Consider the following 17,011-nt stretch of genomic DNA (forward strand, 5'->3'; position numbering starts at 1 on the left):
CACAGCTTTGCCGACTCACTCACATGCCTCTGGAGCCGAGAACAAGGGTGTGTCACTGAGAAACCTAGGGTTCTAAGCTCCATTTTCCCCCCGTCTCCAGCACTCCACGACTAAAACGTGATAGATCCACCTTACACACAACAAATATCTGAGGGCAATTTAGGTCTCAGAGCCTGAAATGAGCTATGAAGAATCCAAAGATACAGTCCCTGGCCCCCACAGAACTGCTGTGAGCTGCCTCTCTTTGCCTGGAGAGATAGCAACCACCTCTTTTGTTCCCACCCACAGGAGTAGCTGTGGCGGAAGATAAACCCCTCCCTCAGCCAGGGCTGTGGCCAGAGGCTAACCCAGGCCCTAGCTTCGTTTGGAGGGCAGATAACTGAAACCACAAAGGGCTCTGGAATCCTGAGAAACGAGAAATCCACCAACGGAGAAGGATTTATTATCTGTTTCCTCTAAGGAGGGTGCAAAGTTGTTCTAACAGTTTCCGTTACAGGGGTACCAACTGGCCGCTCCTCCCTAACAGACGGTTTTGTTGAGTTAGCTTCTTTTTTCTTCTTTTTTGGCCCCACTTCCTACGAGAGAAACGGCTTCAGTGAAGGAGAAAGGAGTCGTGGGGGGCGTTCTCTTAAGTTTCCTTCACCACCCTCATTAGCCACCTGACTTGGGGCTGAGGACTGAAGCAGGACAGAAGGTCCCTAGTAGCCGGAGGAGGGGAAAGTCCGGGGGAACCCCCACTTTCTTCACACCCAAGATGCGGGGTGCCGCTGCTGGCCACAGAAACCCCAAGAAGGCTTTTCTTTCTACTCAAACTACAGCTATTGTGTGCCAGGCCCTGTCCTGAGCTGTTCTTGCCTGACAGGAGGGAAAATGCGGCTCTGGCTTCAGTGAAAGGGCCGCAGGGCAGCCCCCAACTCCGAGGGCCTCGGCCCTCAAGGGAACTTATGGATGTTTGAGGGGTGGTTCGAACTGGGCCAAGAGCACCGACGCTAAGACAGCAGCCCTGGAGGACTAACTGAAGGCGGGGGGAAGGGGCTGGCGGAGCGGGCACTCCTCAGGTGTCACCAAGGCTGGCAGGGGCCAAGGCAGAGGGGCGCTGAGTCGAGAGGCTATGCCGCCCCCGCCCCGCTCTCCCGGAATCAACATGGCCGCTGCGGAGGGGGCGGGGCAGCTCCGACTCCCGGCAGGAGCGGGGCGGGACCGCCATCCGCGGAGCCAGTGCGCAGGCGCGCCCGCTCGGAGCCCCGGATGGAGGAGCTAAGGTTCGGGCCCCGCCTGGGAGGTTGAGACCCGCCGGCGCTGGGGATCCGGCGCCAGCTTCGGAGCCTAGGAGTTTTGAGGGCGGGGGAGGGAAGTCGTCAAACGGAGGCCGAGGGAAATGAGGCGGAGGCCGCCGAGAAGCGAGGAGCCCCGCCCCCTCCGCCATAGCGGCCTCCCAGTGCCGCCCCTTCCTTTACAGCCTCTCGCCCTCCCCTGCCTTCCGGTCGTAGGCCGGGCCAGGCGTCGCCGGCCCCCTCCGGAGTAACCCCTGAGCCGTGGCCCTTTGGAGAGAAGAGATGCCCAATCTCTGCTTGGGACTCTTGTCGAAAAGGAAACGGCTGGAAAGGGCTTCGGACCCGGGTGGGCGGCAGAAGGCGGCCTCTGAAGCCGGCGGCCAGCAAGGCCTCTGGTCCCGAGGACCCTGGGTCCGAACAACACCCCTCGCCCCCGAGGATGTTAGTCTTACCCAAAGGGTCCAGGGCTCCGATTCAACAGGTTTTCCTGTCTGCTCAGATGGGACCCTCCCTGCCCTAAGCATACAAGAGCATGCGCTGTCATCTGACAAGTACTGAGCTTGGAGTTGGGAGATCCTGGCTCTGAAAGAGCGCATCCGCTTTGGCAGGAGTGAGGGCTGGTGGAAAAGACTGATGTTTCAGACAGAAAAAAAAAAAAAAAAGACATTCTCCTTAAATATATCCTTGGGTGTGCCACTTGATCTAGTGAGCCTCAGTTTCCACATCTGTAAAATGGCGATGGTAATTACACAGGGTCTAATGAGCTCTCTGTGTAAAAACTCTGGAGAGTTTTTATTACTCACTTCCCTGGGGCATATTTATCTCAAGGGAAAAGAGTAAAACTAGTTGCTCTGTAAGTGTCCTGCCAGTTCAGAGTCTGCTTTCGTAAAGGGGTTGTTGGGAAGTGAGGGCCGCAATTAGCTGAGAGGGAGAGCTCACTGGCTTTATTCTTGTTTTTACTTGGTTTGCCTGCAAACTAAGTGTAGGCTACACGTCTTGTGTGCTCGCTGGGTCTAGAGCTTGAGTCTCGAGAGACGAAAGGAAGAATGGAAGCCTGGTGAAGAGGCAGAGGTGGGTTATGTGCTTTTCTGTTCCCGACTCTTCTGCATGTGGATAGGAAGTGAAGGAAGGGAAAAAGTGAATTCATCCTAGGATAAAGAACCAGCGGCCGTGTAAGTTTGGCTGTTCTTGTTTCTACAATTCCTCTCGATTCAGCGAGTCAGATACTGGCAATGTTGGGTAGATTCACAAACTACCGCTGTTCTCTGGGGATTTCGAAAGCTTGCCTTTGAACTGAATTTTGATGAGCAAACCGGTGTGGCGTTGGTGGCCCCTCCCTTCCTCCAGGCCTCCTGGTGATGGAGTAATCAACAGGCGCCCCCTTGTGCTGAAGAAAGAGAACTGTTGCTTCTGCAAAAATTGTATTTTCCTGTGGCTTCTATGACTTTGTTTTGCTCTCAACGTGAGATATGGTGGGAGGAGTACTTGGAGCAGAGATTTTGTTTCCAGAGCCAGTGAACTGGTGAAGCCATATCCAGTTCCTGCCACTTCCACTGAATCAGAACACAGGTTTAATGTGCCTGTGTGTAATGCGAGGCTCTGGAAGGGTGGTTGGGAACAAGATAGACAAAACCCCTGCTCTCATAAACAACTTAAATAAGCAATAACTGTAAAGACGACAAGGGAGAGGGTAATGAGAGCATATCACATAGTCTAGTGAGGGTCACAGAATTCCAGAAACAAGTGATACTTAAAGGTTTGGTGTTAGGAAAGTGTTCCAGCCCTCCCTCTTAATTTCTCAGTTTAAGTACAATATTTTTCCTTTAGGGTTAGTTCTTCACCCCAAGTTGATGAGCTGCCTCTGATGCTCCTGTCCTCCCTTCTGATTTCTGACTGGTTCTGTAAGAGCCATTGCTACTTCTGTGAACCAAGGAATTGTGTTTAAAAAAAAAAAAAAAAAGCCATAAAGTGCAGTCCTTCCCTCAGAATGGCTTTGCAGTTGTTTATACATTGCTGCCATTCCAATGAAGAGATGGGAAATAACAGTTTCTCCATCTGTAGTAGTCGACTTTGTCGTCCCTCTCAGTTTGTTTTAGCAATATGAGCTGGCTGAAGTCCTGCTGAGTGGTGGTTTTCTTTTCCTTCTCCACTTAATTTAACAGACCAACTGAACACACATCAGAGAGCTTAACTAGAGTGTGTAGTCATTATGGTCTTCCAGTTCAGTTCTATGCCCCACTTTTGGGACTCTGGTTTGGGACCTGGTGTATTATTCTGGGCAAGAGGGAAAGGGCACACACCAAATAATAGCAACTGCAGTGTAGATTTGGTAGTGCTTTTTTCACACTTCAGCCCATTTCACCATCATGACAATTTCATGAAACAGACAAAAAGAGTCCAATCTCACTTACACCTAGAGAACTGAAGCTGAAAAGAACAAAATGAAAACTTATGGATGAGAAAGTCAGGACTTGAACCCAGGCCTTTAGTTCCCGCACAGGGGCTCTCAACAGGCTTTTAAAGGTTTTCTGTGAGCTTAGCTTTCCAGCTTCCTGCCTAGAGGAAATGTGGAACTTCCCTACAAGAATACAGTGCTTCAGAGTGATGGGAGGCAGTCCCATCTGCCTTTAAGATGCTTTTTCTTCATCTAGGAGGTTAGGTGGTTAAGTTTGCCATAATAATGCTGAAGCAGGAGGGTGTTTCTATGAAGAACGCTTTCAAGAATTTACTTTCTGCCCATGTGTGACATTTCCTCCTTGGATTTTGTGTTTAGAAGCCTGAGGGAGCTCAGCCCTGGCAGCAGGCCCCCTGAGTTCCTGGTGGTGAGAGGATGTGGCCCCTGGACCCATCCCGGAAGGAGGTCCTGGGGTTTGCAGTCAGCTGCCGTGTCCTGACTCTGGTGCTGCAGGTCAGTCTCTGATCTTTTGTCCCGAACATGCCGTTGCCACATGACTGAGCTAGATGCTAAGAATAGGCCTCATCTTTCGGTTTCCCAGATGTGCCCCTCCACGTGGTAAGAACTCTAGAGACCTAGACCACATAGCTGAAAAGTGGACAGACTCTTAGAAATGATCTATTAATCTCTTATTATACACATGAAATGGCTGAGGCCCAGAAAGGTTCAATGGCTTCCTTAAAGTCACAAGACAAGTTAGAAAAGGGCCAAGATCATACCCCAGGTTTCCTTACCCCTGGGCTAGTGATCTTTCCACCAGACCGTGATGTTCTGTAACCTGATGCCTTTACCCTGGGTCCCCAACCAGGAGGCTGAGCACAGTATCAGTCAGTTGAGTGAAAGAGAGGGGGCACTGTCCTGCGACCATCTGTGTTTATCTGTTTAGTCATCAGTGTCTTCTGCTCTTTCCCTAGCTGTGTCCCCTTCCTGTCTCACCCACACACAACCTCCAGTGCATTTTGCAACTCCCTTTCCCTTCCATGGCTGCCCTTGATCGATATTTTAATCCGATTTCAGGTATATATGAACTATATATGGTGCCTAGCACAGTACCCACTGCTTGTAGGTCCACAGTATCTATTATTGTTGAATGTACGTCAGCAGCCTAGGGATGTTCTGTCAACATATTCTGTGTGCCTTTCATCACAAGCACATTATTTCAGGCTCATAGCTGGTTCCTTTGTGGAAAACTCCTTTCCGCTCTCCTCCCCAACTATATGCGGCGTAACAGGCTCTGCTAGGTCCCAGGTTTAGTTAAAAGCGTCTTCAGCTTGGAGCCGAGGACTGTTCCCTGTGACTGTCAGTCCTGTCCCACTTGTTTCACTGTTCAAAGTGGCCTAGTAAAGAAATTGACCCAAAAAGGAAAGAGCCTTAAAAATGAGGTTGTACTCCTGTGGCCAGGCTTGGGAAAACTGACTTGATGATGGCTTTGAACCAGCATCAACTGAGGGATTGGCAGAACTAAGGAAGCAGTGCTGTGACTGGATGGCACCTGGGATAGGGTACCAGGAAGCGGGGGTTCTAATTCAGGTGATTTGGAAACAAGCATGTTTCCTCTGTGCTGTTCACTCAGCCACCAAATTTTATTAAGTTCCTGCTCTGTTCAAAGAATTGCTAGGTGGGAGTATAAAAAGTCATGATCTCTTTCCTCTTAAGAGGAAGTCTAATGGGGAAAAACACATTTAATAATAATGCTATTTCGTTGTCCTCCCCTTCCCCACTGGCAGCTTTAAAACTCCTGCCATCAGGTTATATCCCCAGTTACCCCTCATTGTTTCTGTTATCTCTGCTAGTGACAGCTCATTCTTCCTCATTCCTTGAAGGTTTTAGCTCCTGATTCACTCTTGCTCTTTCCAGCATTACTGTATGTTTCTTGGTGGTTTCAATATTAATAAAGCTGATACATCTAACCACTATCTCCTGTCTTTGCAGTTTACACCCTCAGGACTTAGCCATTGATTCTAGCTCTGTTCCCTGTCCCTCACTCACCTCGTGGCTTCAGCTGCCCTTCTTACCCAGCTTAGAGTCCATGGTCTACAATGCATACATGTACAACTCACTTGCTCCCTTCTTCCTGTGTTAATCACAAGACAAAAGCCCAACCTTGATTAAATTCAATTCCATGTGTACTCTGCGCCTGCATCTGCTCAGAGAAAAGCGTACAACTCTGTTAACTAGTCTCTCTTTAAATTCAATACCATTAACCCAAGTGAGTCCTTAGTGCTGCCTGGCAATCTTAGTGTATTTCCCTGGTCCAGTCCCTACGTATTCTCTAAATTTTTCTGCCTATCAGAATCACCTGGGAGAGCTAAAAACAACCTAAATGCCCAGGCTGTACCCCATACTGGTTAAATCAATGTTGTGGAGCAGAGGAGAAACCCAGGCATCTTGTATTTGAAAATCCAGTGCACAGGCTATTTAGAGAGCTGGGGTCAGAAATTACTTACTTTACACATTTTTCTTACTTCCTCAAGTCTCTAGCACCTTTTCTCTAGCTTGTTTTCCTGAATGAAAATTCAGGAAAATAGAAGCAATAAGAAGCAACCTTCTGAATACTTCCTCCACAGCCATCCACAAACCTACATCTGCACCTCTGCACCTTCACTGCTGAAGGCGGGGTGAACTGTCTGTCCTCTCTAAACTAAGGTCAGCTCCTCCACTTCTGTAGCAGATTCCATGCCCTTCTGCTTGCTCCACCAACGCTTCCCTTTCTCACTCACGTACACAGTGGTTTCCATTCTGCTGGATTATTCCCGTTGGCAAACAAACGCCTCCCACTTAAAAAAAAAGATTTCTCTTGACCCCACAATGTCATTCACCTATTATCCCATCTCTGCTCCCCTTTACAGCAAAAATCCTCCAAATAGTTGTCTGTATCTACTGTTTCCCTTCTCCCTTTCTCTGTTGAACCCAGTCTAGGCAGTCTTCTCTCTCCTCCACTTCAGTGAAATAGCTCTCGTCATAGTCACTGGTGACCTTCACTGGATTGCTAAATCCAGTGGTCAGTTTCAGTTCCCATCTTACTTGACCTGTCAACCACATTTAACAGAGCCGATCACTCCTTTGCTTTGCTTGGTTCTATGACACTGTGCTCTTCTGATTCCTTCCTACCTCACCGACCCTTCCTTCTTTACCGTTATTGCTGGAGCCTCGCTCTCTTTGGGCCTCTAAATATGGCATGTCCAGGACCCAATCTTCAGAGCTCTTCTTTTCTGTATCTGCACTTCTTCCCTGGGTGATATCATTCAGTCTACACCTTTTAATACTATCCATCCACTTAGGACTTCTGAATTTATATCTCCACCCTTGATGGTTCTCCTCACCCTCAAGATTCATATATATCACTGCCTCATTGACCGCTACACTGGAACATCTACTTCAAACTGAACTCGTGATTCTTCCCCAACGTGTCTTTTCTTCCTCATTTTATTAAATGGTAGTTCTTCCACTTGCTCAACCAAAGTACTAGTTCTTCTTTATCCCACAGGCTGTCTTCAATGCCATCATCCCAGACCATCGTGCAGAAGCCTTCTCTCCTCCTCGCCTCGCCCCCTCTGGCTCTGCAGACCAACTCGTGGAAGGTCTTCTGGGTGGCCTATCTCACTGGGACGCTGAACACTTCCTGTTCATTGCCGAGCACGGCTACCTGTATGAGCACAACTTTGCCTTCTTCCCTGGTTTCCCCCTGGTCCTGTTGCTTGGGGCTGAATTGCTGAGACCCCTGTGGGGGTTACTGAACCTACGGAGTTGCCTGCTCATCTCAGTAGCACTGCTCAATTCCTTGTTTTCCGCGCTGGCTGCACTTGCACTTCATGACCTGGGCTGTTTGGTTTTGCGCTGTCCCCGCCAGGCCTTTTATGGAGCACTGCTCTTCTGCCTCAGCCCCGCCAATGTCTTCCTGACTGCTGGTTACTCAGAAGCTTTATTTGCTCTCCTGACATTCAGCGCCATGGGGCAGCTGGAAAGGGGCCACAGCTGGACTAGTGGACTCCTTTTTGCCCTGGCCACTGGTGTACGCTCCAATGGGCTAGTCAACATTGGCTTCCTCATACATTCTCAGTGCCAAGGCTTTTTCTCATCTCTCATGGTGCACAATGCTCTGAGACAGCTCTTGAAGCTGATGGGCTCTGTGTTCCTGTCAGTGTTCACACTCGGCCTTCCCTTTGCCCTCTTTCAGTATTACGCCTATACCCAGTTCTGTCTGCCAGGCTCAGCCCACCCCATTCCTCAGCCCTTGCTGCAATTAGCTGTAGACCAGGGCTACCGAACTGCAGAGGGAAACAAGCCACCTTGGTGCTCCTGGGGACTTCCCCTAATATACAGCTACATCCAGGATATCTATTGGAATGTTGGCTTTTTGAGATACTTTGAACTCAAGCAGGTGCCCAATTTTCTACTGGCTGCACCGATGGCTATATTGGTTGCCTGGGCAACTTGGACATACGTGACCACCCACCCTTGGCTCTTCCTTACACTTGGGATGCAAAGGAGCAAGAACAAAAAGACCCTGGAGAAGCCTGAACCTGGATTCCTCAGTCCTCGGGTGTTTGTGTACCTGGTCCATGCTGCAGCGCTGCTGCTGTTTGGCAGTCTGTGCATGCATGTTCAGGTGAGGTGGACTCCTGGCTGGGAAGAGGTGTGAACACAGGCCACACCCGCTGGTCAGGAACAGGCAAGACAGCTGACTTCTTCCGTTTGAGTGACCTGTACCTAATTTATTCATTCAACTACTATTTGGGGGTGTTTTTATTGTGAGTCCCTGGGTCAGACCACTAAGGGTGGAACATGAATAAGATAAGATTGCTGCCCTAGTGGGTCTTGTGGTCAAAATGGAGAGGCAGACATTTAACAAGTAAAAGGTAAAAGCACAGTATAGCGGAATGGAAGAGGAGATCCTTTTGAGATAAAGCATTGTGGAAGCACAGAGGAAACAGTAGTCAGCTGTCCAAGGAGGCGAGGAGGGTGTCATGTGTAGGCTGGGTCCTGAAGAGTAAGAAGGAATTCCATTTAAGAAGCAGAGGATGAGCACTCTGGCAGATGGAAGGGCATGGGTGAGAGTCCTAAAAGGACCTGATCTGACTGAGTTACAGGGATGAGCACAGAGGATGCCTCTGGGACCTTCCTCTAACATACAGCTGTCCCTGGAATGTCTCCTTGAATGCCAGCTTTCTGAGGTACTCTGAGCTCTGGCAGGGGCTTTGTGTTCGGAGGGGACGTCTTGTGCGGTATTCGGTCGGTGGTGAGGATGGAGAGAGATGGGAAGGGTTTGATTGTATGTCCGATTGTTTTTGTTCCTGGTTGTGACCTCAGGTCAGCATGACTCCGGGGAAGTCTTTTGGTCTCCATACTGGTCATTCTTCAGCAGTTCCTGCTTCTTGGAGGTGCACATTGGCTGTCTTTAAAGTTCTCCGAGCTATATGAATAAGAGGCACAGGGGAAATAGAAAGTAGCAATCTGTGTTTGTAGCCAGGTTAGCTACTGGAGTGAATGCCAGCAAAGCTTAGAGTTTCCAGAGATGAGGGAGACCATTTGGAGACCTGGCTTTGGACTCCCCCAGAGGGGCTGTGTTGAACCACAGGATCCCCTGCCCCTTTCCTTCTGCTTTACCATCCCCAGGGCATGCGAGAACCGCTTCAGGTTCCCAAAGCCCCAGGGGCAGCCTAGAGCTTAATATTTATTTGTTTATTTGGCTGCATCAGGTGTGAGTTGCAGCACTCGGGATCTTTAGTTGTGGCATGTGGGATCTAGTTCCCTGACCAGGGATCGAACCCAGGCCCCCTGCATTTGAAGCACTGAGTCTTAACCACTGGACCACCAGGGAGGTCCCCAGCCGAGAGTTTAGAGTCCTGGTCCTGGGCTAAAAGTAGACCCCATGGAGTTTTTAGTATTGATTGGCCCATTATTGTGGTAATTAGTCTGTAGCTATGTTTACTTGTAACATTTCAGTCACCTGGCTGGTGTTATACACAGCTTTATAAGGCAGATACTAAGCTCTGCTGAATGAATATCTTTTCCAGTACAATACATTCCTAGTCTGGGAGCTATAGTTTACCCAGAAGCAGGGAGGTCCCAGCCTTATCCCATTTGAGACAGTGACATTCCAATAAATGTGTGGATTTTCCCCCTCTTATGATTCCAGGTTCTCACCAGGTTTTTATGCTCCTCCACTCCTATTGTGTACTGGTTTTCAGCTCACTTGCTTCTGGATCAAGAACCGCTGCTGAAATCCCTAGAGGCTGTGCCTGGGAAGCCTCCTGCAGGGGACCCTCCACCAGGACAAAAGGTCCCCAGAAACTCTATCATGGGACTCTTGTACAACTGGAAAACTTGTTCTCTGGTCACACGATGCGTTCTAGGCTACTTCGTGACTTACTGGCTCTTGGGACTACTCCTCCATTGCAACTGGCTGCCTTGGACATAACCTGGAGACCTAGGGGACAGGCCTGAAGCAGACATAACCAGGGTCTGAAAGTACAAATACACTCTGGGGCTGCCTGTGCTCCCTGGAATCCTTACTCCGTCCATTAGAACCTCTCTCTGTAGGTGAACGTTGGTTAGGAATGGAAAAAGTGAAAGCCTCTAGAGAACCCTTTCTGGTCCTTGCTGTGGCAAATTTTAGAGTAGTAACTGTTTTCTCTATAAAGGAAGAAATCTTATTCCAGATCTATGTTGTCAGTCAACCTTAGCAGAGATAGTCTTAAACTTACCACCTGCTGCTGCTGCTGCTAAGTCGTTTCAGTCGTGTCCAACTCTGTGCGACCCCATAGACGGCAGCCCACCGGGCTCTGCCATCCCTGGGATTCTCCAGGCAAGAACACTGGAGTGGGTTGCCATTTCCTTCTCCAATGCATGAAAGTGAAAAGTGAAAGTGAAGTCGCTCAGTCGTGTCCGACTCTTAGCGACCCCATGGACTGCAGCCCACCAGGCTCCTCCGTCCATGGGAGTCTCCAGGCAAGAGTACTGGAGTGGGGTGCCATTGCCTTCTCCGAAACTTACCACCTACCCACATGTAAATTTGAATATCAGTTTCATCAAAGGCTCTAGCTGACAAGCTGGTCATAGTCCACACAGTGATGATGGAGGCCTGAACAGTGTAGCAGCGATAGTAAGTAAAATGGGACCATCTTTTCTAAATGGGATGTTGTTTCTGATGAGTTTTTTCATGATTTGTTCACTTATTTATATGATCTTAAAAGATACGCATATTAAACTTTTGTTTATATCTGTAATGAATTACCTTTTTATTTTTATTACTTACATTGGCTTGCAGGACCTTAGTTCCCCTAGCAGGGATTAAACCCGGGCTATTGCAGTGAAAGCACTAAACTGGACTGCCAGGGAAATCCCATAAATTATCTTTCAAAAAAAATAATACAGGTCTTCCCTTTGGTGCAATGATTAAGAATTCACCTGCCAATGTAGGGGGGCACAGGTTCGATTCCTGGTCCAGGAAGATTCCTACATGCCGTGGGTCAGCTGAGCCCGTGAACCACAACTGCTGAGCCCACGTGCAGCAACTACTGAAGGCCGTGTGCAACCTGAGCAGCCACTGCAGTGAGAAGCCTGTGCACCGCCATGAAGAGTAGCCCCTGCTCACTGCAACTAGAGCAAGCCCACAGATAGCACCGAAGACCCAGTGCAGCCAAAAATAATTTTAAAAATAAAGATTTTAAAAATAATAACACAAATTAAGGGCTGAGACCCTGCCACATGCTCTGCATCAAGTTATTTGCGGGGGAAGTCATGATAAGAGCACTGCATGAGGAGGCAGAAGGCCTAGTCCTGGTCCCTCAGGAAACCCCACTCACAAGCTGCATGCCAGGAAGAGTTTCCCAAGCCTCAGTTACCTCTTCTGAAACTAAGGGGAAACTATTAGCTTACTGGAGAAAAATACCCAGTTCTCCTGTTTTCAGCACTTAGAAGAAACTCTCCCTCTTCTCAGGTGCAACTCTGAGGAGTAACTTCAGTGACCTTTCCTTTGAGGAAAAGCACTGACACTGGCAACTAAGGCTCCTGTCGTGTGTTAGTAAACCTGCCCAAGGCAACTAGATGTTCAGCTCAGTGAGCGGTGACTGGTTTTCCTGCCCTTCACAAGTGCCTGTGCTTGCTTTATTAGTAGACAAGTATCAGAGGAACCATCACAGCAGCAGGAATTGATAAATTGTAGGTAAGTCCAGGGTTGAATGAAATGGTATCTTCTGGCCCCCGTTTGGTTATGGGCCTGTCTGTGTAATTGTAGTAAAATCCTTGATCCCTGCTGAGCTACTTTTTCTCATTCTTTGAGCCAGGTAAGATGTTCTGCATCATCACCACTCGTTCCCCATTTGAACCAAAAATTCCAGCAAGCAGAAACTTCAAAATAGATGGATAAGCAGCTTCTGGAGAGCCCTGTGAGAATTAGAATTATGACACACTCCCTCTGACCATGACTGAAAGCTCAACTTGCCAGCTGAAGGGACGCTCCTGACTGAGCCCCAGCACCCTCTGTTGGAGCTCCTAGTCAGCCTGGCCAATAAGCATTTCCCATCCATCGCCCCAGCTTTAGCACAGCTGAGAGAATTTGGTCCAGAGTCAAGTGCTTCTGAAAATGTACACACAAATCAGGACAGCCCTCTGCCTTCTGCCAAGACACCCGAGTGCCCTTCTTGGCAAAAATGATCACCCCTGCCCTAGTGTCCCTCCAGTTGGCAGAAACTGCTCCCTCTCTCCTCAGCAACAGCTGCAAGTCTGGGGCCTTCCACCCTGTGTGCAGGAAGAGTTGAGGTCCTGAATCAGCTCTTCACAGCAGAGGGAGAAGTACTAGGTGGTTTGCCCTCACGGATGCACCTCGCTGCCGCTTTTGGCGGGTAATCAGGACCGATTATTCCCCTACTGGAAGAGGTGACTCAGACTCCACAGGTTAGGGGGTGATTTCACTGCTTTGGCAGCCTCAGCTTAACCTTCACACTGGATCTCATCACCCTGGAAACAAATGATTTCAAGGACCAGAAACCCTTATAAACTGGAACCTCTCCTTCTCAACTAATGTCAAGGAATTAAATCACTCTGGTATTTTGCAAAGACCATTCTAGGTACAGTTGATCGTAGAGGAGATAACTGAGAACCCCAGCTAGGTGGACACACCTGGTGTGACCTGGGACGGACACCGTTTTCTCTCTGACCTTGGAGGGATCTAGTTGCTGTTCTCTAAGGAACTAAGGAATGGGCTGATTTTATGGCCAGCAGCTGTCTTTTTACTATCCTATTAACAGTCTTTAATAGTCTGGGAGAGGGACATGAAGGACCCAAGGCAGGAAGCTTCCTGTTTACCCTGAGGTCTAACAATGCTGCAGCTGGGTTGGGCGTCTACAATTTCAGAGAAAAGTCATTTCCTTCTGAGACCCAGCTAAAACAGAAACCAGACCCTTCATGTACCTAGAAGTAGATGCTTTTTTGTTCTTTAATGAAAGTGGGAGGAGAAGGGAGTGTTTGACATGTCTTTACCAGCCTCCCTGGAAAAAAATAATCACTTTTCTTGACCCGACCCTCTCACCTTCATCTAAAACATGTAGTGTGTGCAGGCTTAGGGGATTTGAAACTGATTCTTTGAGCAATTGTTTAGTAATGCCTATTTTAGGGGAATAAGACTGGCGTGCCTCTTGTCCTCAAATAGCTATTTGATAGTTTCTAGCAGAAACACAGGACCATTAATCAAGGGAAAGACTGATAAATTCTGGGGAATGGAGAGACACTTAAAAACTTTTTGCTCTATATTTCTCTACTTGAACTTATTTGTGATGAGGATGAATTTTACTTAGGAAAGGGTAAGTGTGGTACAAGAACTGGTGGTGGTGTTTTAATCACTCAGTCGTGTCTGACTGTTGTGATGCCATGGACTGTAGCCCGCCAGGCTCCTCTGTCCATGGGATTCTCCAGGCAAGAATACTGGAGTGGGTAGCCATTCCCTTCTCCAGGGGATCTTCGCAACCCAGGGATCGAACCCACGTCTCCTGCATTGCAGGCAGATTCTTTACTGCTGAGCCACCAGGGAAGACCCCACATTACAGAGTTGCTGCTGCTGCTGCTACTAAGTCGCTTCAGTCATGTCCGACTCTGTGCGACCCCAGAGACGGCAGCCCACCAGGCTCCCCTGTCCTTGGGATTCTCCAGGCAAGAACACTGGAGTGGGTTGCCATTTCCTTCTCCAATGCATGAAAGTGAAAAGTGAAAGTGAAGTCGCTTAGTTGTGTCCGACTCCTAGCGACCCCATGGACTGCAGCCTACCAGGCTCCTCCGTCCATGGGATTTTCCAAGCAAGAGTACTGGAGTGGGGTGCCATCGCCTTCTCTGACATTACAGAGTTAGTACACTGTAAATTCACACAAGATGGAGGTCCCGCCCAGCTTGAAATACTTGAAAAGACTTCACAAGGGATAGACTGATAGGATTTGAAAGTTAAGGCCAGAGAATGAGTGTAAGCAGCAGGAAACAGAACAGAACGAGGAGAGCTCAGTTTGAGTGGAACTTGAGGTGTGTCGTTGTTGACATCTAAGCCTTAAAACCCACAAGCTCAGCTCCACTGCGTACTAGCTGTGTAAAGGTGAGCAAGGTACTGAATCTCTAGGCCTCTGTTTACTCATCTGTAAAATGTGGATAACACGATCTACCTCGCAGATATGAATAATAACATTGTCTGTCTCATAGGGTTGTTGTGCAAATTAAATGAAAAGGACTAACAAAGGAATCGCTGCATTTTGGACATGTTGAGTTTACAGTGCCATCAGCACATTCCTAAACCAGGAAAGGTGGAACTGGAGACAAAGGAGGGGTCAGGGAGCTTTCCGCACTGACAGGATAATTACAGCAGCCACGGTATTGGATGGGGCATCTCTAAAATGGGGGTGATACCACTTACCGTACAGAGTAGTTATGAAGATTCAATGAGAAACCTGATAAAGCACTAGCTTAGCACCTAGCTCGTAGGAAGAACTTCATGAATGGTAGCTATTTTTTATTGTCATTATCATCATTGTCATCGTCATTGTCACTGAAAGACCAGGAACAAATTGTATGAGGTGGAAAAGAGAGTTTCAAGAAGAAAGAAATGGGGATTTCCCTGGAGGTCCAGTTAAGACTTGTTTGATCACTGGTCGGGGAACTAAGATCCCACATGCTGTGTTGCATGGCCAGAAAAAGAAGAAGAAAGAAACGGTTACCAGGCTCATATGCTGTTAAGGAAAGGATGAGAAAAGCTATTGAATTTAGGGATTAGGGATATTAATCAGGGTAGGCTAACTGCGGTAACAAACAACTCCCCAAACTCAGTGGTTTAATAATAAAAGATTTTTCTTGCTCGCATCATAGTCTAGTAGAGAGTTGGGGAGGGATGCCTGCTCCACCAGGTCATTTGGGACCCAGGCTGCTTCCGTTTCCTGACCCTGCCGTCCTTCAGATAGATGCTCAGAGTCCTCTGCTTGCGGAGAGGTTTTCAGGGGCCAGAGCTGGGAGAGTTGTACGTGACTTTCACTGTCATTCCATTGACTGGAATTCGGTCATATGGCCACATCTAACTCCCAAGGGAGGTTGGGAAGTAGAGTTGCCAGATAAAATACAGGATGCTCAGTTAAATTTAAATTTCAGGTAAGTGAAATATATTTTTTCAGTATAATTATGTTCCAAATATTGTAGGAGACATGTAAGAAGTTCATTGTTTATCTGAAATTCAAATTTAATTGGATATACTGTATTTTTATTTGCTAAATTGGCAACCCTAGTGGGAAGTGAAGTCTGGCTATGAGTTTAGGACAAAGAGAACACAGATATTTGTGTGTCACAGTATGCCTCAGTCTGTGTTTCTGAATCAAATGCCTGTTTCTGCCCTTCCCACAGAAAGAACAGTTACCCTTCCCAAGGGAGACTCTCCCAAATCCCATCTAGTTACCCTATTCAGCTCCAGGTGGCTCAGCCATCTTCTAATATGGTTCCTTAAGGTGATGATGAACTAAAAAACCAAGTTATCCATGGGAAAAGATTCTTAAAAAGAGTGAATATATGTATATGTATACCTGATTCGGTTTTCTGTACACCTGAAATTAATACTGTAAGTCAACTATGTTGTTGTTATTTAGTCACTAAGTTTGGTTCAACTCTTTGTGACCCCATGGACTGTAGCCCACCAGGCTCCTCTGTCCATGGGATTTCCCAGGCGAGAATACTGGAGTTGGTTACCAATTCCTTCTCCAGGGGATCTGCCCAACCCAGGGATCAAACCCACATCTGCTTGGCAGGCAGATTCTTTACCACTAAACCATCTGGGAAGCCCCAAATCAGCTTTACTCCAAAAAAAAAAAAAGTATACACACCCATAAGAAAAAGTTTGGTGGAATTCTCTTGTGAATCCATCTGCTCCTTTGTTGGGAGTTTTTATCCATACCCGACAAGAAAGTATACAATAATAGAGCAAGAATAGGGTAACCTCAGTGTAAGCTCCTATTCAGAAAAGAAGAGAATGGAAGATGTAAAACTGTCACTTCCAAAGCACTCCTTAATCTCTAATGGTCAGACTTGTCAAAGCTCTCTTCCCTGGGCCTGGGGAGAGTTCCTTGATTAACCCTGACTTGCTCTCGGAAAGACTCCTTTGTCCGTTGTTCTCCACTCTTCTCACAGCTCCTGGCTTGTTTATTGTGCATGACCACACAGGAAATGGGCTTTGGGAAGTATGACCTCCTTGGTGAATGTTCAGCCACTTCTTGCTGGTACAAGCATGAAGGGCCTAAAAGTTACTTTAAATCTTGGCCAGCCAAAAGCCTATGTATGTGTGTGGGGAGGGGGAAAGACATACATAACATAAAGTTCATCATTTTAACCATCTTTAAGTATAAATTTCAGTGGCATTAAGTATATTCGCATTGTTGTACAATCATCACCACTTCAAGGTTCATTCATATAGAAGGTGTGAAAATTTCCTTTTTTATATAGAATGGATAAACAACAAGTTCCTACTGTATAGCACAGGGAACTATATTCATATCCTAGGATAAACCATAATGGAAATGAATATAAAAAAGAATGTATAGGGAGTTCCCCGGTGGTCTAGTGGTTAGGATTCCAGGCTTTCATTGCCCTGATCCAGGTTCAGTCGTTAGTCTGGGAACTGAGATCCTATAAGCTCTGCAGTGCTGCCAAAAAAAGAGAAAAAAAAAAGAATGTATATATGTGTATAACTGAGTCACTTTGCTCTGCAGCAGAAATTAACTTTGAAAATCAATTATGCTTCAATAAAAAATAAATTTAAAAATACATT

General features: G+C 47.4%; 1 protein-coding gene across 2 annotated transcripts; it reads left to right on the plus strand.

Annotated features, from left to right (window-relative positions):
* The first annotated feature begins 1,193 nt into the window (after positions 1 to 1,193).
* PIGV (phosphatidylinositol glycan anchor biosynthesis, class V) lies at positions 1,194 to 10,958 on the plus strand. Of its 2 annotated transcripts, none has more exons than XM_010830111.1 (5): positions 1,194 to 1,262; positions 2,256 to 2,345; positions 4,048 to 4,182; positions 7,217 to 8,338; positions 9,869 to 10,958. In XM_010830111.1, exons 3-5 carry the CDS (start codon positions 4,105 to 4,107, stop codon positions 10,148 to 10,150), a joined length of 1,482 nt encoding a protein of 493 aa, XP_010828413.1. In that variant the 5' UTR covers positions 1,194 to 1,262; positions 2,256 to 2,345; positions 4,048 to 4,104; the 3' UTR covers positions 10,151 to 10,958. The 2 variants fall into 2 exon arrangements, with proteins under 2 accessions (XP_010828413.1, XP_010828411.1); XM_010830109.1 differs by having other exon boundaries at positions 1,195 to 1,262; positions 2,261 to 2,345.
* The last annotated feature ends 6,053 nt before the right edge of the window (positions 10,959 to 17,011 follow it).

This window comes from Bison bison, unplaced genomic scaffold, assembly GCF_000754665.1.
Source record: "Bison bison bison isolate TAMUID 2011002044 unplaced genomic scaffold, Bison_UMD1.0 scf7180017864516, whole genome shotgun sequence".
NCBI lineage: Eukaryota > Metazoa > Chordata > Mammalia > Artiodactyla > Bovidae > Bison > Bison bison.